General features: G+C 38.6%; 2 protein-coding genes across 5 annotated transcripts; one reads left to right on the forward strand and one right to left on the reverse strand.

Annotated features, from left to right (window-relative positions):
* Positions 1–93: 93 nt before the first annotated feature.
* On the reverse strand, positions 94–8,161 carry LOC100566451 (actin, alpha cardiac muscle 1). The gene is made up of 7 exons (XM_003228685.4): positions 8,073–8,161; positions 6,443–6,583; positions 4,909–5,233; positions 4,653–4,814; positions 3,365–3,556; positions 2,014–2,195; positions 94–514 (listed from the first exon to the last, which is right to left on the reverse strand). The coding sequence occupies exons 2-7, from the start codon at positions 6,569–6,571 to the stop codon at positions 371–373; spliced, it is 1,134 nt and encodes a 377-aa protein (XP_003228733.1). The 5' UTR covers positions 6,572–6,583; positions 8,073–8,161; the 3' UTR covers positions 94–370.
* Positions 2,075–22,612, forward strand: LOC103280946 (uncharacterized). Of its 4 annotated transcripts, none has more exons than XM_062965150.1 (4): positions 2,075–2,210; positions 18,674–18,798; positions 18,935–19,194; positions 22,261–22,612. In XM_062965150.1, exons 1-4 carry the CDS (start codon positions 2,204–2,206, stop codon positions 22,271–22,273), a joined length of 405 nt encoding a protein of 134 aa, XP_062821220.1. In that variant the 5' UTR covers positions 2,075–2,203; the 3' UTR covers positions 22,274–22,612. The 4 variants fall into 4 exon arrangements, with proteins under 4 accessions (XP_062821220.1, XP_062821221.1, XP_062821222.1 ...); XM_062965151.1 differs by lacking the exon at positions 2,075–2,210 and adding an exon at positions 13,673–13,913; XM_062965152.1 differs by lacking the exon at positions 2,075–2,210 and adding an exon at positions 13,673–13,888.
* The last annotated feature ends 66 nt before the right edge of the window (positions 22,613–22,678 follow it).

A 22,678-nucleotide genomic window follows, 5' to 3' on the forward strand; every position in this document is an offset into this window, starting at 1 on the left:
GCCATGTTCCAGAAGCATTCTCTCCTGATGTTTCACCCACATGTGTTTTTTTTATTTAAGGTTTCATGAAAAGAATTGGTGACAAGTGGAAGCTTTGACAATTTTTAAAGACGTGTTTACTTTTGAAAAACACAGGTGTATGTTGAAGGGACTTGAGCATCATCTCCATTGGAAGAAGCACCAGGAAGAGCACAACTGTGTAAATAGGTTCCTGAGAAACTAATGTGCCTTCAGAAACATTTCTTTTTTTTCATGGCTTTGGGATTTTGATGTAGTGGAAAAAAGGACTGAGTGTCCTGAAATTTGAGATGGTAGTTGTGCCACGAAATGAGTAGCAGAACACTGGGGAAGTGCAATGGCATAGAGATGTTTAGAAACATTTCCTGTGGACGATAGATGGCCCAGCTTCGTCATACTCTTGCTTGCTGATCCACATTTGCTGGAAGGTGGAGAGGGAAGCCAAGATGGAGCCCCCGATCCACACAGAGTACTTCCGCTCAGGAGGAGCGATGATCTGAAGCAGGGAAGAAATTTCCAAAGATTTTTTTTTAAAAAGAAATCTGTCTAGCAATCACGTTATTACATTCATTTTATTCTAAATCTATATCCTGCTGTTCCACTGAAAAAAAAATCACTTAAGTTACCTAACAATATCACTAAAAAAGTAAAACCAGCAGTCAATCCATTCAAATAGACATCATTCCACCATGTCTCCTGTGTCAATATAGCAATATAATAATATATAATACTCATATTATGCTATACTAATAATGTAATATATTGTCTATACATATAATATTGATAATAATATTATAATGTAATACAATATAATAATAATACACTATTATAATTGTATATTGATATTATTACATGTAATAATATTGCAGTATAGTGTTATAGTACAATATAGTAATATATAATGCTTATTTTGTGCTATGCTAATAATATATTGTATATACATATGTTGATAATATTATAATGTAATATAATATTGTAATAATAATACACTATTATAATTGTATATTTATATTACAGTACATGTAATATTACTAATAATATTAGTGTTATACTCATAGTACAATATAGTAATATATAATGCTTATATTGTGCTATGCTAATGATACAATATATATATTGTATGTAAATACAGTAGAGTCTCACTTATCCAACACTCGCTTATCCAGCGTTCTGGATTATCCAACGCATTTTTGTAGTCAGTGTTTTCAATACATGATATTTTGTGCTAAATTCATAAATACAGTAATTACTACATAGCATTACTGCATATTGAACTACTTTTTCTGTCAAAAAAGTAGTTCAATATGCAGTAATGCTATGTAGTAATTACTGTATTTATGAATTTAGCACAAAAATATCATGTATTGAAAACACTGACTACAAAAATGCGTTGGATAATCCAGAAACGCTGGATAAGCGCGCCGTGTTGGATAAGTGAGACTCTACTGTATAACTTGTAAGCCGCCCTGAGTCCTCTTTGGGGTGAGAAGGGTGGGATATAAATGTCGCTAATAAATAAATAAAAGACCAGTTTGAAAATATACTATATGTCTCCCAACAAGTTTGAATTGTTTGCTGCTGGAAAGTTATAGTTGTCCCCTTTGTCAGGTGTAGGCATGATCTGTTTTGAAATTTGTCTTGCTTTTTTGAAAGGGTAACTTTATTAAAAAGTCAGTATAAACTTTAGTCCTGTCATGCGATCATTGTCAGGACTAAAGTTTTGCCACAAGATGGCAAAACTTATAAGGCTTTGCATTTCAAAATCTTTGCATTGACTGACAACAGCCTCTGTTATAAGCTTTCAAACTAATCTTGCTGCTTTTTCAGAAGGAAACCATTGGAACCGGTGAGATAGAAACAGTTTGGCTTTCTTACCAAAGTTTTCTGGTACTCTAAACTAAATGCAGATTGTGCCCCATTCCCAAAGGTAATTTCTGGTACAACTAACTGAGAAGGCTAGGAATTACTCTTACACCGTCTGTTTGCCAGTCTCACCTTGATTTTCATAGTGCTGGGAGCCAACGCTGTAATTTCCTTCTGCATACGGTCAGCAATCCCAGGGTACATGGTGGTGCCCCCAGAGAGGACATTGTTGGCATAGAGGTCCTTCCGGATGTCAATGTCGCACTTCATGATGGAGTTATAAGTGGTTTCATGGATACCTGCGGACTCCATTCCTAGAAGGATGATAGGTAAGACTTTGAAATTACTCTGATAATGTTTGAAGATAGCTAGGCAAGCATATGTATGCGTCTCTCTCTTTTTTAGAAGGAGTTGGTTTAACGAACCTCTGGTTTGCTAGGAAAACCGAATTACTGTGTTGCGAATTGATGCATGGCTAAAATGTGTGAAAACACTGATCTACATCTTCTGACATGTTACTACCTAACCAGGATTCTGTCCAATTTTGGCATGCACCAGAATCTTAGCCTAATTCCATTCCTTTTTCAGTAGCATTGAAGCAGGTAATGCCTTGACCACATGGGATGCTTCGACATGTAAACGAAGCTTGGAGAAAGAAAGATTGCAAGAGTGGGGTACCTAGGACCAGTAGGTCTTTGCCAAGAGTAAAAGCCGAAGGATTTGGTGATGGCGTTGTGTTACAGCAGCTGCTATGGGGTGGTAGAGCTTCCCCCACTATTCAGGAGAAACTATCCTTCCACTATTTTGGAATTTGCAGCCTCCTTGTCTATATTGGGTAAGAAAATAGGAGATCATCTGTCACCACCCACTGTCAAACCTCAGGCCTGGCTGGTAACAGAATATGTATCTTGAATCCCCTCTAGTCCCAGCTGGTATCATCAAAACTCCCACTCTGCTTGGTTTCTCAACAAACCCTAGTGTGTGTCAGTTACGGTTTAGTCCTCAATGCAAACTTGTGACATTCTCAGCAGTCTTGACCTTTTAGGCCTTTGACATGTCCTACAAACACATCTACACACACCTTTCTTATGACCACGTCTATTTAGTGGACACTTCCATTATATGACAAGGTGATATATAAATATATATCAATAAGAGCGTAAATATTCTTGTTTAATCTGGGGAAACCATTGCTCCTAGATGTTTGATAGCCACTAGCATGACCTCATCACCATGATGATCAGAGATGGTGGAAATTGTAGATCTAAATGTCAAGGAACAACTTGGATGAACATTCAATATGCTTGTTTCGGCAGCACAGAATTTGATTAGCTCTCACCACCACCCTAACCTTTCTTTGGCTAAAAAACAGATTTGAAAAGTAAGAAGGATGGGGAGAAATTTGAATTAGTAGTTGCAGAATCCCCATGCTAATGGTTCATTCTGGAGGGGGATCCAAATTCTACAGACCCTCTACTCTTACCGATAAAAGAGGGCTGGAAGAGGGTCTCAGGGCATCGGAAACGTTCGTTGCCAATGGTGATCACTTGCCCATCAGGTAGCTCATAGCTCTTTTCCAGAGAAGAGGAGGAAGCAGCAGTAGCCATCTCATTCTCAAAGTCCAAAGCCACGTAACCTAGTTTCTCCTTGATGTCTCGAACAATCTCTCGCTCAGCTGTGAGAAGATAGAAAATGATCTGGTGCATTATATAATAATAATAATCACGATCTGCCAATTGCAAAAGGCCACCCTACTGAGATCTGCACGCATCATCCGAAAATACATCACACAGTCCTAGACACTTGGGAAGTGTTCGACTTGTGATTTTGTGATACGAAATCCAGCATATCTATCTTGTTTGCTGTGTCATAATAATAATAATAATAATAATAATAATTTATTATTATTATTTTATTGATTAGCCCTTAGGCCATATCACAATACCAAACCAAACAACAAGGCTTGATAGACTTGATTACACTCTATATAGCAAGTTAAAATAAGGCACTTACAAAAATACAATAAATAAATATGATAAAACAATATATACATCCTATTTCCTTATCTCTCCTACAATTTACCTCGATCGGCCCCACATATGTGGTTCTCAAACGTATTGTTTTGCTTAAATACAGAGCTGTTTTATATGTTACTAGCATGGGAACCCGGAGGTGCCCGGGTCATTTGAGAAAGGCATTGTTTGCCTGTGTTCCAAGTTTAGTCTAGATCCAATGTCAGCTGGGTTCAGTGGGTGTGGGTGAACTATAACTCCAATATGGAAGTCCCAATGTCCATGGTCATTCCGTTCAAACAGCGCCAGGCTGTTATGGGGCTCTATGTGGGTTATGGGGGCTCTATGTGGCAAGTTTGGTCTTGATCAGACATTAGTGGGGGTAGCAGTGGTCTCCGGAAGTGAGTGAAGATACTGCAAGTCCTTGGTCCATCCTCCTCCAAACTGCACCAGGTTATAGAGTGGGTCATGGGTGCTCTGTGTGCCAAGTTTGTTCTTGATCAGTCATTGGTGGGAATTGCAGTGATCTCAGGAAGTGATAGATATAGATTTTGAGTCTTGGCCATACATAAAATATGTTGTTCTGGTGTGAGATTTCCAATATATTGTCTGTTTGATATATGGACCAAGGTACAAGTCTCTCACCTTCTGATACAAGGTGCATTATAGTCAATCCTTGTAAGTTAGGCTAAAGTTTCCTGAGTAGCATGAACAGTGCCCTTGGAGGTTATGGTCTTGTGCTTTAAGTAACTCCCGTACCTGTAGTAACAAAGGAATAGCCCCGCTCAGTTAGGATCTTCATCAGATAGTCAGTGAGATCACGGCCAGCCAGATCCAGTCTCTGAATGGCATGAGGCAAGGCATAACCCTCATAGATGGGTACGTTGTGGGTGACGCCGTCCCCAGAATCCAACACTATCCCTACAAGAGAGGACATTCAAGCTAGTTAGAAAGTCAAAGAAGGAGAGAAATTCTTTAAAAAGCAGAGGGGAGAGGAATCTTGTTACCATCTTACCAGTCGTACGCCCGGAGGCATAGAGGGAAAGCACTGCCTGTATGGCCACGTACATGGCGGGTACGTTGAAGGTCTCAAACATGATCTGGGTCATCTTCTCCCGGTTGGCTTTGGGGTTGAGGGGTGCCTCCGTCAGGAGGGTGGGGTGCTCCTCAGGGGCGACCCGGAGCTCATTGTAAAAAGTGTGGTGCCAAATCTTCTCCATGTCATCCCAGTTGGTGATGATGCCATGCTCGATGGGGTATTTCAAGGTGAGAATACCTCTTTTGCTCTGAGCTTCATCTCCCACATAGGAGTCTTTCTGACCCATGCCCACCATGACACCCTGGAAACAAGCAGAAATTAATAAATCCCCTTTTCTCCCTGGCCCGACACTAGATTTTTTTGACAGCGAGGAACACAGAAAAGGGAGACAGTTTCTGTAAAAGTACTTATAATAATATATAATACTAATATTATGCTATACTAATAATATATTGTATATACATATAATATTGTATATACATATGATAATATTATAATGTAATACAGTGTGTGTGTGTTTGTTTGTTTGTTTATTTATTTACAGTATTTATATTCCGCCCTTCTCACCCCAAAGGGGACTCAGGGCGGATCACATTGTATACATATAGGGCAAACATTCAATGCCCATATACACATAGAACCGAGACAGAGACAGACGCAGAGGCAATTTAATTTTCTCCTGAGGGGATGTTCAATTCTGGCCACAGGGGGGAGCAGCTGCTTCATCATCCACTGTGACGGCACTTCCTCATTCCAACGTCGTAAATTAGTTAAATTTGTCTCCCCACTTTATAAGTGGTAACCTTATTTCCTACTTGATAGATGCAACTATCTTTCAGGTTGCTAGATCAGCTACGAGCAGGGCTATTTTTAATTTTTTAATTGACGGGTGCTCACCCCGCCATGGGCTGGCCTCGAACTCATGACCTCATGGTCAGAGTGATTTATTGTAGCAGGCTGCTCACCAGCCTGCGCCACAGCCCGGCCCCCACTTATCACTGGGGTTAGGTTCCAGGACCACCCGCAATAAGTGAAAATCCATGAAGTAGAGACACAATATTTATTTTAATATTTATACATTAGTTTGGTAATTATACACTATTTTAAGTCTTTATCCACCTATCGTGTGTTGATAAATTGCCTCATTCTCCTCCCGTTGCTACTTGGGCTCCTTTTCTCTCCCTTTGGCTTCTCCTTCCTCCCTTTCTGTAATTTTTTATGATTTATAATAGTCTTTTAGAGTTTATTGAAAAACCGCGAATCCGCGAAAAGTGAACCGCGAAGTAGTGAGGGAACACTGTACAATATAATAATAATACACTATTATAATTGTATATTTATATTACATGTAATATTACTAATTAAAGCCACTCCAATTTAGAGATAGTCTGTACAGACCAATACAAACAGTGAGTTGCCCTTTCTTTCATGAACTACAACGGCCACTGTATAACATTGCTTTTAGTGCACCATTCAAATTAAATCCTGTAACAGCCAGAGGTTGCCTTACTTGGTGTCTTGGCCGCCCCACGATGGAGGGGAAGACAGCTCGGGGGGCATCGTCACCAGCAAAGCCAGCCTTTACCAAGCCAGAGCCGTTGTCACAGACCAAGGCAGTGGTTTCCTCGTCGTCACACATGTTGGTGGCTCACTGGGAAAGAGAATCAGTGTTGTGTTAGAGACCTTTGAAGTTTCTTTCTTGGGCTTCCAGTTCTTAAAATGTCCAGTCAACATGCATTGGGTTATGTAGTCAAAAAGGTAGATTTTTCCATGGACTGACCCATACAAATGTCACTTTTTGCCCTTTTTTTGCTTAGGGGAAATCTTTTGTTGGTCAGCTTCAAACGTACAGAGTAGTATTGCTGCTTCAAAGCCTGGCCGCCTTCTACCTTTGTTGGTCTGGTTGAATTGCACTGAATAGCCTTGCAACTTCAGTGCCTGGCTGTGTTATACCTAGGGGAATCCTTGTTTGGCAAGCCGAAATAGCACCTTCAATTAAAGAGCCTCTTTGAAGCCTGACTACCCTGTTTCCCCGAAAATAAGACATCTCCCCAAAAATAAGACCTAGTAGAAGTTTTGCTGAATTGCTAAATATAAGGTCTCCCCCAAAAGTAAGACCTAGCAAAGTTTTTGTTTGGAAGCAGGCCCAGCGCCTTCCAAACAGAACACCAGAGCATGCAGGATTGGTAAATGTACATACCAGTTGTACATGGAAATAATGGTAGTAACAAGAAATTATTGATAGGATTCACAGTTTGTCTAGTTATGCTGGTTTGTGATGACAACTACTGTACAGTATATAATAAATGTTCATTTTTTTTTGTTCAACAATAAATGTGAATTCTTCTTCATGGAAAAATAAGACATCCCCTGAAAATAAGACCTAGCACATCTATGGGAGCAAAAATTAATATAAGACACTGTCTTATTTTCGGGGAAACACGGTACAGTAGAGTCTCACTTATCCAAGCCTCGCTTATCCAAGCCTCTGGATAATCCAAGCCATTTTTGTAGTCAATGTTTTCAATATATCGTGACATTTTGGTGCTAAATTCGTAAATACAATAATTACAACATAACATTACTGCGTATTGAACTACTTTTCTGTCAAATTTGTTGTATAACATGAAGTTTTGGTGCTTAATTTGTAAAATCATAACCTAATTTGATGTTTAATAGGCTTTTCCTTAATCCCTCCTTATTATCCAAGATATTCGCTTATCCAAGCTTCTGCTGGCCCGTTTAGCTTGGATAAGTGAGACTCTACTGTACTTCCTTTGTAGGGGAATCCTTATTTGGCCAGCTTGAATTGCACTGAATAGTCTTGCAGCTTAAAAGCCTGGCCGCTTTCTACATACAGGCATGGTCTTTTCTTTTCTCTTTTTTTGGAAAGTGATTAGTTTTGTGGCCAAATTTACTGTGATCTGGCCCAGTGGTTTTGTTGTTAACTCGGTCCTAATTACACACAGTACATTTTTTTATATATAGATAATACATTTAAAAAATCAGTTAAAAAGATACCGATAGATCGATCTCTTTTGGAGAACCAAAGGAGTGTTTGCATTTATATACACTATTCCCTTGCATGGAATCTCAGCCCTCCAAATATTACAATGAGAACAACTCTAAATTGTACTTACCAGTTCGTGCAGTGGCCTCAGGGAGGAAGAGCAGTTGTCAACCTGAGCTGCCTTGGGTGATATATACCCCTGACCTCCCCCTGTCCCCTCTTAGTCCCCTGCCCTTGGCCTCTCCCACCCCCTGACTGCTACCGAGGAGCACTTCACACATCCCATATTTGGACACGTTCCAGGCCACCTGTCACTTGTGCCTTTCATGGGCATTCTTGGCCGGGCTGCTGAAGAAGCCAGAACCAAGCCACCCGCCCACCTCTCCATCCGCCTTTCCTCCTCCTCTCCTTTCCTTCTTAATTTTCAGGCCCTTGTAAGGCTGAGGAAGAGGGGACCCCCTGCTTGAAGAAACCATGGCAAAGTCCATTCCATAGCCATATACAGCAGTGACACCCATGCACAAGGATCCATCTGGATTCACACCTGGACTTCTTCCGATGGTGGGAGATGGAGGGAAGGAGCTGAGCTTGTGGTTCTCGTTTTCAGGCAGTGGAAAGTTCCAGTGCTGGTACTTTGTGGGTGGTGGCTGAATGAGCGAAGAGAACACACGGCTATTAGTGCCGTTCTTGGAATGTCCTCACTTCTGTAAACATGGTGCTTTGTTGTGTGCAACAACAAAGTCAGATCTTTGGCTCTTAGGAGTTCATAATTCTAAATGTAAACAATAGATAATAGGCTGGGAATGGAGGAGAGGAAGATGGAGATGAGCAAGAAGGGGTTATCTTATAGGTAACCCCATCATAGTCATCTCCATCCCCTTCCCAGCCATCCATACAACCATAAGAGATGTGGGTGAAACGTCAGGACAAAATGCTTCTGTGACATGGCCCAGAAAGCACACAGCAATCCAGTGATTCCAGCCATTAAAGCCTTTGACAATACATTGAGTTTGATTTATTTATTTACTGCAGTTATATCCCGCCCTTAATCCCTCCTTATTATCCAAGATATTCGCTTATCCAACATTCTGCTGGCCCGTTTAGCTTGGATTAGTGAGACTCTACTGTATCTTGATATTTTGGTGCTAAATTCATAAATACAGTAATTACTACATAGCATTACTGCGTATTGAACTACGTTTTCTGTCAAATTTGTTGTCTAACATGATGTTTTGGTGCTTCATTTGTAAAATCAACCTAATTTGATGTTGAATAGGCTTTTCCTTAATCCCTCCTTATTATCCAAGATATTCGCTTATCCAAGCTTCTGCTGGCCCGTTTAGCTTGGATTAGTGAGACTCTACTGTATCTTGATATTTTGGTGCTAAATTCATAAATACAGTAATTACTACATAGCATTACTGCGTATTGAACTACGTTTTCTGCCAAATTTGTTGTCTAACATGATGTTTTGGTGCTTCATTTGTAAAATCATAACCTAATTTGATGTTTAATAGGCTTTTCCTTAATGCCTCCTTATTATCCAACATATTCGCTTATCCAACATTCTGCTGGCCCGTTTGTGTTGGATAAGTGAGACTCTACTGTATGTTGTATTTCATGTTTGTTTTGTCTATGCTTGATAAAGCCAACTGGCTAATCAATAAATTGTTGTTGTTGTTGTTTTAGTTTATTGCTAATTTACCTGAGTACAATGAAATGACTTGCTCTCACACACAATCCACATTCTCTGCTTTCAACTGGATTATATGGATAAGGTTAAGTCTGTGTCACCGGCTCTGTTTGTCACTCTTCACTTTCCTAACTCTAAGGTGCCAGATGTTGGCCAATAGTGGTTCTCCATTCGATACAGGCCGGAAGTCGGCTCTCTCGCTTAAACTTCCGGTTTGGAGTCGCCATTTTGTTCCTTCTTGCTGAGGGAGAAAGAAGGTCGCGTCATGTCCTTGCAGTTTCTGAGGAAAGGGCTGAGGCTCTCCGGCCTGGCCGCCCAGCCGGCAAGAAGCATCGGCTCCAAGCCAGCTCGGGATCCCGTGGGCCCCATGGTGAGTGGGGCGGAGGGCCAAATGGGGAGCGGGGCGGGAAAGAGGCCTCACGGGCCAACTTGGGCCTTCCCTTCAGGTGTTTTGGACTACAACTCCCAGCATTCCTCACAGCCTCAGGCCCCTTCCTTTTCCCCCTCAGCCGCTTAAGCGGCTGAGGGGGAAAAGGAAAGGGCCTGAGGCTGTGAGGAATGCTGGGAGTTGTAGTCCAAAACACCTGAAGGGAAGGCCCAAGTTGGCCCATGCCTGCTATTGAGCTATTTTTATTATTTAAATTATTTTAAGTTATTATTATTAAGTTGTTATTATTGTATGTATTTTAAGGCATCTAATGGTTGCCATATATAAGCCGCCTTGAGTCCCCATCGTGGAAGAGAAAGGCAGGGTAGAAATAAAGTAAATAAATAACTGGGGTGAGTCTGGATGGCCCTTGGGTTCCCTTCCAACTCTAGAACTCTATAGCAGGCATGGGCCAACTTCGGCCCTCTCTCGGGGTGTTTTGGACTTCAATAGTAATACAGTAGAGTCTCACTTATCCAAGCTAAACGGGCCGGCAGACTTTATTTCTTAATTAGTCGCTCGCCACCCGAATGCTCCGAGCGACTTACAATTTAAAATATCATTCCACAATATAAAAAACATTCAACATAAAAACATTCAACAGTGACTACAGTAGAGTCTCACTTATCCAAGCTAAACGGGCCGGCAGAAGCTTGGATAAGCAAATATCTTGGATAATAAGGAGAGATTAAGAAAGAGCCTATTAAACATCAAATTAGGTTATGATTTTGCAAATTAAGCACCGAAACTTCATGTTATAATTTGACAGAAAAAGCAGTTCAATACGCAGTAATGCTATGTAGTAATTACTGTATTTACAAATTTAGCACCAAAATATCACGATATATTGAAAACATTGACTACAAAAATGGCTTGGATTATCCAGAACGTTGGATAAGCGGGGCTTGGATAAGTGAGACTCTACTGTAATAATAATAAAACTTTATTTATACCCCGCCACCATCTCCCCGTGGGGACTCGGGGTGGCTCACAACGTTACAAAAGTAACAGCGCAGATACATTAAACAATATACACAGTTTAAAACACAAGAAGATGATAAAGCAGAAGTTAAAACAAAGGTTTATATAACAGTAATAATATCAAACAACCACCAATGCAAATCCGTCAACTTCAAAGGTTGGGGGGGGGGGACTATAGCAGCAATACAAGATAAAATCATTAGATCAACTCTCAGAATTCCTGCTAGAAATTATGGGAGTTGTAGTCCAAAACACCTGAAGGGAAGGCCCAAGTTGGCCCATGCCTACTATTGGGCTATTATTATTATTTAAATTATTTTAAATTATTATTAAGTTATTATTGTATGCATTTTAAGGCATCTAATGGTTGCCATATATAAGCCGCCTTGAGTCCCCATCGTGGAAGAGAAAGGCAGGGTAGAAATAAAGTAAATAAATAACTGGGGTGAGTCTGGATGGCCCTTGGGTTCCCTTCCAACTCTAGAACTCTATAGCAGGCATGGGCCAACTTCGGCCCTCTCTCGGGGTGTTTTGGACTTCAATAATAATACAGTAGAGTCTTACTTATCCAAGCTAAACGGGCCGGCAGAAGCATGGATAAGCGAATATCTTGGATAATAAGGAGAGATTAAGAAAAAGCCTATTAAACATCAAATTAGGTTATGATTTTGCAAATTAAGCACCGAAACTTCATGTTATAATTTGACAGAAAAAGCAGTTCAATACGCAGTAATGCTATGTAGTAATTACTGTATTTACAAATTTAGCACCAAAATATCACGATATATTGAAAACATTGACTACAAAAATGGCTTGGATTATCCAGAACGTTGGATAAGCGGGGCTTGGATAAGTGAGACTCTACTGTAATAATAATAAAACTTTATACCCCGCCACCATCTCCCCGTGGGGACTCGGGGTGGCTCACAACGTTACAAAAGTAACAGCGCAGATACATTAAACAATATACACAGTTTAAAACACAAGAAGATGATAAAGCAGAAGTTAAAACAAAGGTTTATATAACAGTAATAATATCAAACAACCACCAATGCAAATCCGTCAACTTCAAAGGTTGGGAGGGGGGGACTATAGCAGCAATATAAGATAAAATCATTAGATCAACTCTCAGAATTCCTGCTAGAAATTATGGGAGTTGAAGTCCAAAACTCCTTGAGGGAGGGCCGAAGTACCCCGCCTCCATCTCCCTGAAGGGGTGACTAAAATGAGGCCATGCCCTGGCAATCACAATAAAACAAAACAATACAAATCAAATTAAAATAATTTTTAACAGAAGTGGCAGTTTAAGATAAAACTGTGTTACATTTATTATTATTATTATTATTATTATTATTATTATTCTTTATTAGCGACATTTATATCCCACCCTTCTCACCCCGAAGGGGACTCAGGGTGGTTTACAAGTATATATACATACAATATATTATACCACTCTATTGCAATATTATTAGTAATATTGCATGTAATATAAATATACAATTATGATAGTGAATTATAGTTATTATTACATTGTATTATATCATAATATTAATATTACAAGTACAGTAGAGTCTCACTTATCTAAGCTAAATGGGCCGGCAGAAGCTTGGATAAGCGAATATCTTTGATAATAAGGAGGGATTAAGGAAAAGCCTATTGAACATCAAATTAGCTTATGATTTTACAAATTAAGCACCAAAACATCATGTTTTACAACAAATTTGACAGAAAAAGCGAAAAATATCATGATATATTGAAAACATTGACTACAAAAATGGCTTGGATAATCCAGAAACTTGGATAAGTGAGGCTTGGATAAGTGAGACTCTACTGTATATACTTCACTTCACTTTATTTCTTAATTAGTCGCTCTCCACCCCGAGTGCTCCGAGCGACTTACAATTTAAAATATCATTCCACAATATAAAAACATTCAACATAAAAACATTCAACAGTGACTATTTGGCAAATTAGATCTGATTTACTTAAATGCACATCCAAACAGCCAAGTCTTGAGCGCTTTTACAAAAGGTCGCAACTCCGACATTGCTCTAACATATGGAGGCAATGAGTTCCACAGAATTGGAGCATAGGTCGAAAAGGCTCTACGCCTTGTAGCTTCCAATAATATTAGTATAGTATTATATTATTATATATTATATAATTAATACAGGAGTCATGGTGGAAAGATGTCTTCCTGGCCTCGCCTTCTTCATTCTGGTCCAGAATAGCAGTTAGACCGGGGGGAGGGGGGGGTGCTCCCATCTGATGGTAAAGGAGACATGGGGTTTAATTTTTTATTTGTCTTTAGTTTTTTGTTTGTCTTCATTTGCTTGTAATTATTTTATTTCAATATTAATATCAAATAAATACATTTTTGGTATGGTATAGCATGGAGTATAGTGTTAGACTTATTTTTAATAGTACGTAGCTCCCAAGCAACTGGAAGCTACAGCATGTACCAATCCCCATGGATGCTGATTAACTGAGAGTCTACTGTATTTCTATAGTATCTTGTCTTTTTTGTACAGGGGACTGTCATTGGCCTGACCACCTTCTTCTTGGCATTTATGGTACCGTCTGGATGGGTCCTGTCCCACTTGGAAAACTACAAAAGCAGAGAATGAGAAGGACCAAGAAAACCATGCTGAAGCCTTGAAGAACAGGCACAGTCTCTTCGAAGATGCATGACTTCTTCCATTCCAGGGAACGGCGTTTTCCCATTAAGGACTAGTGTCCTGAAATATGCTCAGTGCTGCTACTCGCGTAGAGACTTTACAAAATCTGTTACAATAAATTATATTGCAACGCTGTACTTCTATTACTTGTCTGCTTTCTTCACATGGTATCTATGCTCTGAAAACTCAGAGGTTTGTTATACTTACGCCCCTTCTATACTGCCATATAAAATCCAGATTACCTGCTTTGAATTGGATTATATGGCAGTATGGACTCATAATCCAGTTTCAAGGAAATAATGCGGATTATGTGCTTTGATAATCTGGTTTATATGGCAGTGTAGAAGGGGACTAAGTTGAGTGCTTTGGTATCTGCATTTTTCCCATTAGGAGCTTAGCTACACTCAGCATTCCTATACCATTCCCTTTTTTTGAGATACAGTGAATTGTAAGCGGAAATTGAGATATCAAGGAAATTCTGTTCTAATATAATGTATTAACTGGGGCTGGATCTACACTGCCATATATAATCCATATTATCAAAGCAGATAATCCAGATTTTCTGTGTTGTACTGGATGATATGAGTCTACGCCGACATATAATCCAGTTCAAAACAGATGATCTGGAATTTATGAGGTAGTGTAGATAGGGCCTACATTATTATTTATTTGCGACATTTATATCCCGCCCTTCTTACCTTCAAGGGGAATGAGGGCGGCTTACAAGTTATATGTACATACACTATATTATATTAGCATTGCACAATATAAGCATTATATATTACTATATTGTACTATACTACTATATTGCAATATTAGTAATATTACATGTAATATATAGAATTATAATAGTATATTATAATATTGTATTACTTTATAATATCAAGATTATATGTACATACAATAGCATAATATAAGCATATATTACTATATTGTACTAGATCACTATATTGCAATATTATTAGTAATATTACATGGAATATATATAATTATAATAGTGTATTATTATAATATTGTATTACATTATGTCAAGATTATATGTACATACTATATATTATTAGCATAGCATAATATAAGCATATATTACTATATTGTACTAGACCACTACATTGCAATATTATTAGTATATTACATGTAGTATAAATATACAATTATAATAGTGTATTATTATGTATTACATTATCAATATTATATGTATATACAATATATTATTAGTATAGCATTAGGGTTGGAAAAGTTGTATTGTAGTTCTCATCAGCTCCTGTTATGGTTAGTGGTCAGTGATTTATGAGTATCTGGAAGGTTTTTCCATCTCTGTAGTGCATAATTTGTTACATATATGTCTGGAAAACCTATTCCATAAGTGGTTTACCATTTGAAGTGTATAACCCTAGATTTAGTTCATAAAATTATTAAATTCCTTGAAGTAGGCAGTGCTGAGATCAAGGAGCAGCCAATAGTCTCAGACATGGAGTCTTAACATAGAAACCAGCTGTTTGTGTGATGCTTTTTTATCAGCTATGCAGGTGCAGAGAGTTTGTAAACTGTAATCTGGATAGATTTCAGTTCCTGTGACCAATTTAAATGCAATTGAAGGATATTAGGTTGCAAAAGTTCTGCTGAAAATAAATATATAGTGGATGAGAGGTGCCAAAGAATGCTGATACCTAATTACAAGGCCCAGGAGTTCATAGCATTGAGCCATAGCTGTTAAAAGTGATGCCAAACTGGATCAATCCCACAGTGTAGATGCAACCTATAAGGGGAAGGGAATTACCAGATGAACCAATTAAAAGGCTGACATTGCATTCTGGCTCTGATTGGCTGGCTAGTTAGTACAAATGGCTCCTAATACTACTGGTTTCTTGCAGATGTGTAGAAGCAATATATATTGTAAAGGTAATTTTGGGTAGGGGTGTGTTTAATATTTCCCTCTTCCTTCCAATATCTTGTATATTTTCAATGATATGAAAATTTAGTCTTTTTTTCCCTTGTGGCTAGTTACTAATGCAAGACAATTTGGGTCATTTAGCTTATCTTTGATTAGCAAGCTACATAAAAAATTAAGAAATGTCCAGTTGGTAATATACAAAAATGAACAGCTTCTTTTCTTTCGTGGGCTGAATTGATAGCATTTCCTCTTCCATCTAACCTCAGTAATAATTCTAGGATATTCATAATTTGGAGGCAGTTTTGTAGCATCTTACTCTTCAAAGAATTACCTAGTTCACCTTTGAATTACTTTTGTTCTGATTATGTATTCTACTTTTAATTTATTTATACTTAATTTATTTATATTTTATTTATATTTAATTGTCAGGAATTATAATGTTTGCATTGTTTGCAATCTAAGAATGGGGTATTCTTTCCCCCCTTGAAAAAATATATAAAATTCAGGGTTATATGTTTGAGTGTAACAGAGTCATAGGGAAAAATATAAAAATCGTGCTGGTTTTAGGGATTTAGCATTTTGAATCCAAAAAGGATCTCAGATTAGCGCCATCGTCTTTTTACAAACATGAGATGATGGAAGAAATCTGTGGTCCTCTTCCTTTGATGTTTCTGTTTTGTAAGATGTGTTTGAATGAAAATAGTATTGAAATTAGTTACATTAGTGAGATGTTACAGTGTTTTGTGTGCTCAAAATATATTCAAATAGCTGCAATATTGAAAGGCGTATTTTTAATCTAGAAGCTCTTCTTAAACTGGGCTACTGTGAATTTTCTGGGCTGTATGGCCATGTTCCAGAAGCATTCTCTCCTGACGTTTTGCCCACATCTATGGTAGGTTGTGAGGTCTGTTGGAAACTAGGCAAGTGAGGTTTATATATCCGTGGAAGGTCCAGGTTGGGAGAAAGAACTCTTGCCTGTTTGAGGCAAGTGTGAATGTTGCAATTGGTCACCTTGATTAGCATTGAATGGCCTTGCAGTTTCAAAGCCTGGCTGCTTTATGCCTGGAGGAATCCTTTGTTGGGAGGTTGGCTTTGGACACCTCGATTAGCATAGATAAGGAAGCAGCCAGACTTTGAAGCTGCAAGGTGAATGTTGCAATTGGCCACCTTGATTAGCATTGAATGGCCTTGCAGCTTCAACGCTTGGCTGCTTCCTGCCTGAGGGGATCTTTCTAAACCTCACTTGCCTAGTTCCCAACATACTTCATTACCTCTGAGGATGCCTGCCATAGATGTGGGCAAAACGTCAGGAAATAATAATAATAATAATAATAATAATAATTTATTTGTATTTCTCCCTATCTCTCCAAGGGGACTTAGAATGTTTCTGGAACATAGCCATACAGCCTGGAAAACTCACACCAACCCAGTGATTCCAGCCATGAAACCCTTCGACAACACATCTTCTAAAACGGTTTCTTACGGCTTCATCCCACACAGCTGGGATTCTATCTGGAATCAATTAAACTTCTAGAAAAGTATATTAATAAACAGCAGATGGCACTAGAGCCTTGCTTTTGGCATGTTCTTATTAAAGAAAGACGAATGTTTGTTGACCGATCTGGACCAAATTTGGCACACAGACACCCCCCCCCCCACACACATGGATACTTTAAATACCAGTTGGGCTTTGGGGGGAGGGAATGACAGAGGATGATGGGACTTGTAGCCCATCAATATCCTTTTCCATTTCTTAATGGGAGCATTTATAAAAATCCAAAAACAATGACTTTTCCTAGTGTCTATCCTAGGCCTCGGCAACCTTCAGCCCTCCAGGTGTTTTGAAATTCAACTCACACAATTCTTAGCAGCTGGTAGGCTATCAGGAATTGTGGGAATTTGAGTCCAAAACACCTGGAGGGCTGAAGTTTGCCCAGGCCTGGTCTCTCCTTTCCAAAAAGACCCAACCTGGGCATCGCCGGTACCTAAGCTAGTAAGAAACAAAAATCAACAGACAATGAGTGTAACAATAGTTCCAGTAATATAATAATAATAATAACAACAACATTATTTTTATACCCTGCCTCCATCTCCCCGAAGGGACTCGGGGCAGCTAACATGGGGCCAAGCCCAAGCAATTACAATAAAACAAGATAAAATACATATATAATAAGATGTATTAGTGTACATATGTTTTTAGGCTTGGACAATTGCTTTAGACTTAGTTGTGCTCGATGTAGTAGTTTTATATGTTATGAAAATTTACTTTTTGTGTATATTGCTTTATTTTTTTCTCACAATTTTCTTTATTTCTGAATAAAGACCGTGGCCCACTTTACATTAGCAAAATTACAACATTGTGTCTTTTGGGTTTATCTATTGGCTCTTAATGGCCTCATAATACTATCCCTAACAGTGCTTTGTTTACTGTTTATCACGTTTTACTGTTTATGCTTGTTTTATATGCTTGTTTTATGTGTTCTTGTTTTAAATACAGTAGAGTCTCACTTATCCAACGTTCTGGATTATCCAACGCATTTTTGTAGTCAGTGTTTTCAATGTATTGTGATATTTTTGTGCTAAATCCGTAAATACAGTAATTACTACATAGCATTAATGTGTAATGAACTACTTTTTCTGTCAAATTTGTTGTATAACATGATGTTTTGGTGCTTAATTTGTAAAATCATAACCTATTTTGATGTTTAATAGGCTTTTTCTTAATCTCTCCTTATTATCCAACATATTTGCTTATCCAACATTCTGCTGGCCCGTTTATGTTGGATAAGTGAGACTCTACTATATTTGATATTGTATTTTATGATGTATTGGGTCTCGTCCACATGTGAGCCGCCCTGAATCCCTTCGGGGAGATGGAGCAGGATACAAAAATAAAGTAGTTGTTGTTGTTATTATTATTATTATTATTATTATTATTATTATTATTATTATTATTATCCCTAGTAGCTGTGAATAGTTGTGCTAAGGATGTGTTAAGAGATGCACTGTCTCCATTCTTAACCAGCTCTGTATAACAAGGTGGTTTTTCTTTGTTATCCAGCTTTTTCTTTGGACCATACGTATTTTCTCCGTCCCAGTAATACAGAGATCAAGATGGCAAGCCGCCCTGTTGAGGAGCAAAACTTACTCACTCAGCCAACTCCTGTTACAAATACTTTATCGCAGGCAAGTCCTTTTCTAACTAATAGTGATTGATTCCCCATATTTACCTCTCCTTGAATGTTGCTTGTTTAAGCAGGGCTTTGTGGATAGCCCTTTCCACATAATTCTGTCATAATTATTTTGATTTTCTCCACCCAAGGATGCCATTTCCGAAGTCTCGGAGACCCGACATGACGCCAACCCTGTGATTCACAATAGGCTGGAGAGCCAAAGAGTCATCCAGACGCCTCTGCGGAGCCAGAAAGAGAAGGAGAGCATCGAAGAAAGGCTCCAGGTGTATTGCTACCTGCCCAAGAGGAGGGAGCCCCTTGGCTTCTATATGTCCCGCTCGATCCCTTCCAAAGTGGATTGTTTCCGAAAAAAGAGGCCCACGGAGGCCGGCCAGGACAACTTTCAAAGGTATGGATGTTCTGTTTTGTTTCATTTCATGGAGACTGTGCTTTCCTGCACCAAAAGCTTCTGATGGTGACAGTAGAATCCAGATTTGAAAAACAACTTCTTATCTTAGGGTGTATCAACATTGTTGAATTAATACTGTTTGGCACCACTAGAATCTCTTGGTTCTTTACTATTTAAACTACTCTGTTACTGTTGTTCAATGGTGTATTCATCTTTATTTTGAATTATTACTGTATATACTTGTGTATAAGCCTAGTTTTTCAGCCCTTTTTTTAAGACTGAAAAAGCCCCCCTCGGCTTATACTCGGGTGAGAGTCCTGGTGGGCTTATATTTGGGTCAGCTTATACTCGAGAATATATGGTACATTTATTATTTTTCCTCTATTATTATTGGTATTATTACATTTATTATTTTTCTCTATTATTGTTGGTATTATTACATTTATTATTTTTCTTTATTATTGTTGCTACTATTACATTTATTTTACTCTATTTTTATTATTATTAATACATTTATTATTTCACTCTGATCTTATTATTATTATTATTATTGTATTTACTATTTTAGGAGCCCCGGTGGCGAAGTGCGTTAAAGCACTGAGCTGGAGACCGAAAGGTCCCAGGTTCAAACACCGGGAGCGGCGTGAGTGCCCGCTGTTAGCCCCAGCTCCTGCCAACCTAGCAGTTCGAAAACATGCCAATGTGAGTAGATCAATAGGTACCGCTCCGGCGGGAAGGTAACGGCGTTCCATGCAGTCATGCCGGCCACATGACCTTGGAGGTCTCTATGGACAACGCCGGCTCTTCGGCTTAGAAATGGAGATGAGCACCAACCCCCAGAGTCGGTCACAACTGGACTTAACTTCAGGGGAAACCTTTACCTTTACTTAGCCAGATTTTCTGTATTATTATTATTATTATTACATGTATTATTTTACTTTATTATTATTAAAAGGATACATAAGCACATTTACATTGAAGAAGATGGGAATAATGATTTAATCAGAGTTGGACAGTCAGACAGTCTTATCTTAAATTTGAGCTTTATGTAAATATTCAAAAACATTTAACTTACTGATGCCTTAATGTAATTTTATTGGTATCTATTTTTATTTCTGAAATTTCCCACCCTCGGCTTATACTGGAGTCAATGTTTCCCCAGTTTTTTATGGTAAAATTAGGTGCCTCGGCTTATATTCAGGTCGGCTTATACTCGAGTATATACGGTAGTTTGTTTTTCTAGCTGCTCTTCTGAACATCGTCCTACATGGAAGTTTTATATTATTTATACTTTTTCTATAATACTAAAGTGACACAATTAAAAAATATCTAGCAACCTATTTGATCTTAATAATAGTGCTTAAATGCTTCTTATGTGTATCTTCAAAAAAATTTGCCTAAATTGTTAGAAACAAATCATAAACAAGTAATATATATAGAAAATGAGAGGGTGGGGGGGAGGGAAGGGTGTAAACCTGACAAGCTGAATAAATGTTTACTAATTACATATAATTTTTCCTTCGTCTCGTCTGACCCCCAGTTAATATGAGAAAGAAAAGAAAAAACTCCACACGTGCAGAGCTTTGATTTAGCTGTGAATAAGCAAATTAATGAGTGCTAATGATGGTGCTGATCTGTCACGAAACCAATTAACACGCATCCGAATGTTGTTAAAATCCTTTTGGTGGTGAAAGGAATGAGCTTATCTGTTTCATGGAGCAAAAATAGTCAGCAGATAGTGAGCAAACATATAGATTTCACATAAATTGGGACATTTTAAGAGTGTATGGCTGTGATGAATTGTAATTGAGTTGCTTTGAGTTTTCCGGGCTGTCTGGTCATGTTCCAGAAGCATTCTCTCATGACGTTTCACCTGCATCTATGGCAGGCATCCTCAGAAGCTCTAACTCTGTTGGAAACTAGGCAAGTGGGGTTTATATATCTATGGAATGATGTCCATGGTGGGAGAAAGATCGAACTTTTGTCTGATGAGGCAAGTGTGAATGTTGCAATTGACCACCTTGATTACCGTGTTTCCCCGAAAATAAGACAGTGTCTTATATTATTTTTTACTCCCAAAGATGCACTAGGTCTTATTTTCAGGGGATGTCTTATTTTTCCATGAAGAAGAATTCATATTCATTGTTGAACAAAAAAAAGAACATTGATTCTATACTGTACAGTAGTTATCATCACAAACCAATATAACTAAACCAGACAAACTGTGACTCCTGTCAAGAATTTCTTGTTACTACCATTATTTCCATATACAACTGGTATGTAAGCCGCCCCGAGTCCCTCTGGGGAGATGGAGGCAGGGTATAATAATAATAATAATAATAATAATAATAATAATAATAATAATAATAATATACATTTACCAATCCTGCATGTTATGGTGTTTTGTTTGGCGGGCACCGGACATGCTTCCAAACAAAAACTTTGCTAGGTCTTACTTTCGGGGGAGGCCTTATATTTAGCAATTCAGCAAAACTTCTACTAGGTCTTATTTTTTGGGGATGTCTTATTTTCAGGGAAACAGGGTAGCATTGAATGGCCATGCAGCTTCAAAGCCTGGCTGCTTCCTGCCTGGGGGAGGCCTTTGTTAGCTGGACCTGATTGTTTCATGCCTGGAATTCCCGTCTTCTGAGTGGTGCAGCAGGTTAAACTGCTGAGCTGCTGAACTTGCTGACCGCAAGATGGGCGGATTGAATCTGTGGAGCGGAGTGAGCTCCCACTGTTAGCTCCAGCTTCTGCCAACCTAGTAGTTTGAAATGTGAGTAGATCAATAGGTACTGCTCCGGCTGGAAGGTAACGGCGCTCCATGCAGTCATGCCAATGGCCACATGACTTTGGAGGTATCTATGGACAACGCCGGACCTTCGGCTTAGAAATGGAGATGAGCACCAACCCCCAGAGTCGGACACAACTAGACTTAATGTCAGGAAAAAACCTTTATATTTACGTTACCTACCTATTGAAATCCATTTTGTTAGTTTTATTGCAGCTCTGTAATTTGTTTAGTCTTCTTCCTTACTAAACTGTTGGTGTCTGTTTTGCTTGTAGTTCTGCACCGTGATCTGAACCCACCACACTTTTCCATTCGTGATAACTACGAATACAAGAACTACGCTTTATCTCAGCACTGCTGCTCCGAAGCTTGGTAATTGCATTTGGGAGCATCCAATGCAGCACTTCACTTTTGGCATCCAGGTTGCTGTCACTCCTCTCATATCCGGCCTCTGAATCCTGCTCTTAAAAACGAATGATAAATAGTTCTAATTCCACAGGGAGTGAAAGAGAGAAGCATCTTTCTCCTTCTGTTAGAAAAAAGTATTCCACTTTGGCATGTATTGTGTGGTATGGAATATTTCTTGAGCTTTAACAATGATTTTTGTAATAAATGATATGAAACACATTGAGACTTCTCTCCGACTTTTGGGAGGGAATAATTGCCAAAGTTTCCATGTTGTATTTTTGTAGG

This window comes from Anolis carolinensis, unplaced genomic scaffold, assembly GCF_035594765.1.
Source record: "Anolis carolinensis isolate JA03-04 unplaced genomic scaffold, rAnoCar3.1.pri scaffold_14, whole genome shotgun sequence".
In the NCBI taxonomy this organism is placed as follows: Eukaryota; Metazoa; Chordata; class Lepidosauria; order Squamata; family Dactyloidae; genus Anolis; species Anolis carolinensis.

Bases quoted from the DNA above. Each gene is read 5' to 3' on its own strand.
- LOC100566451 (XM_003228685.4), bottom strand. From the start codon at position 6,571: ATGTGTGACGACGAGGAAACCACTGCCTTGGTCTGTGACAACGGCTCT. The intron at 3,557-4,652 runs GTACGGGAGTTA...ATCTTCTCACAG, and splicing joins CTATTCCTTTGTTACTACAG to CTGAGCGAGAGATTGTTCGA. The intron at 515-2,013 runs GTGAGACTGGCA...TCCCTGCTTCAG, and splicing joins CCAGCACTATGAAAATCAAG to ATCATCGCTCCTCCTGAGCG.
- LOC103280946 (XM_008121375.3), top strand. From the start codon at position 15,563: ATGGCTCCTAATACTACTGGTTTCTTGCAGATGTGTAGAAGCAATATA. The intron at 15,621-18,673 runs GTAATTTTGGGT...TTTGTTATCCAG, and splicing joins AAGCAATATATATTGTAAAG to CTTTTTCTTTGGACCATACG. The intron at 18,799-18,934 runs GCAAGTCCTTTT...TCTCCACCCAAG, and splicing joins TTACAAATACTTTATCGCAG to GATGCCATTTCCGAAGTCTC.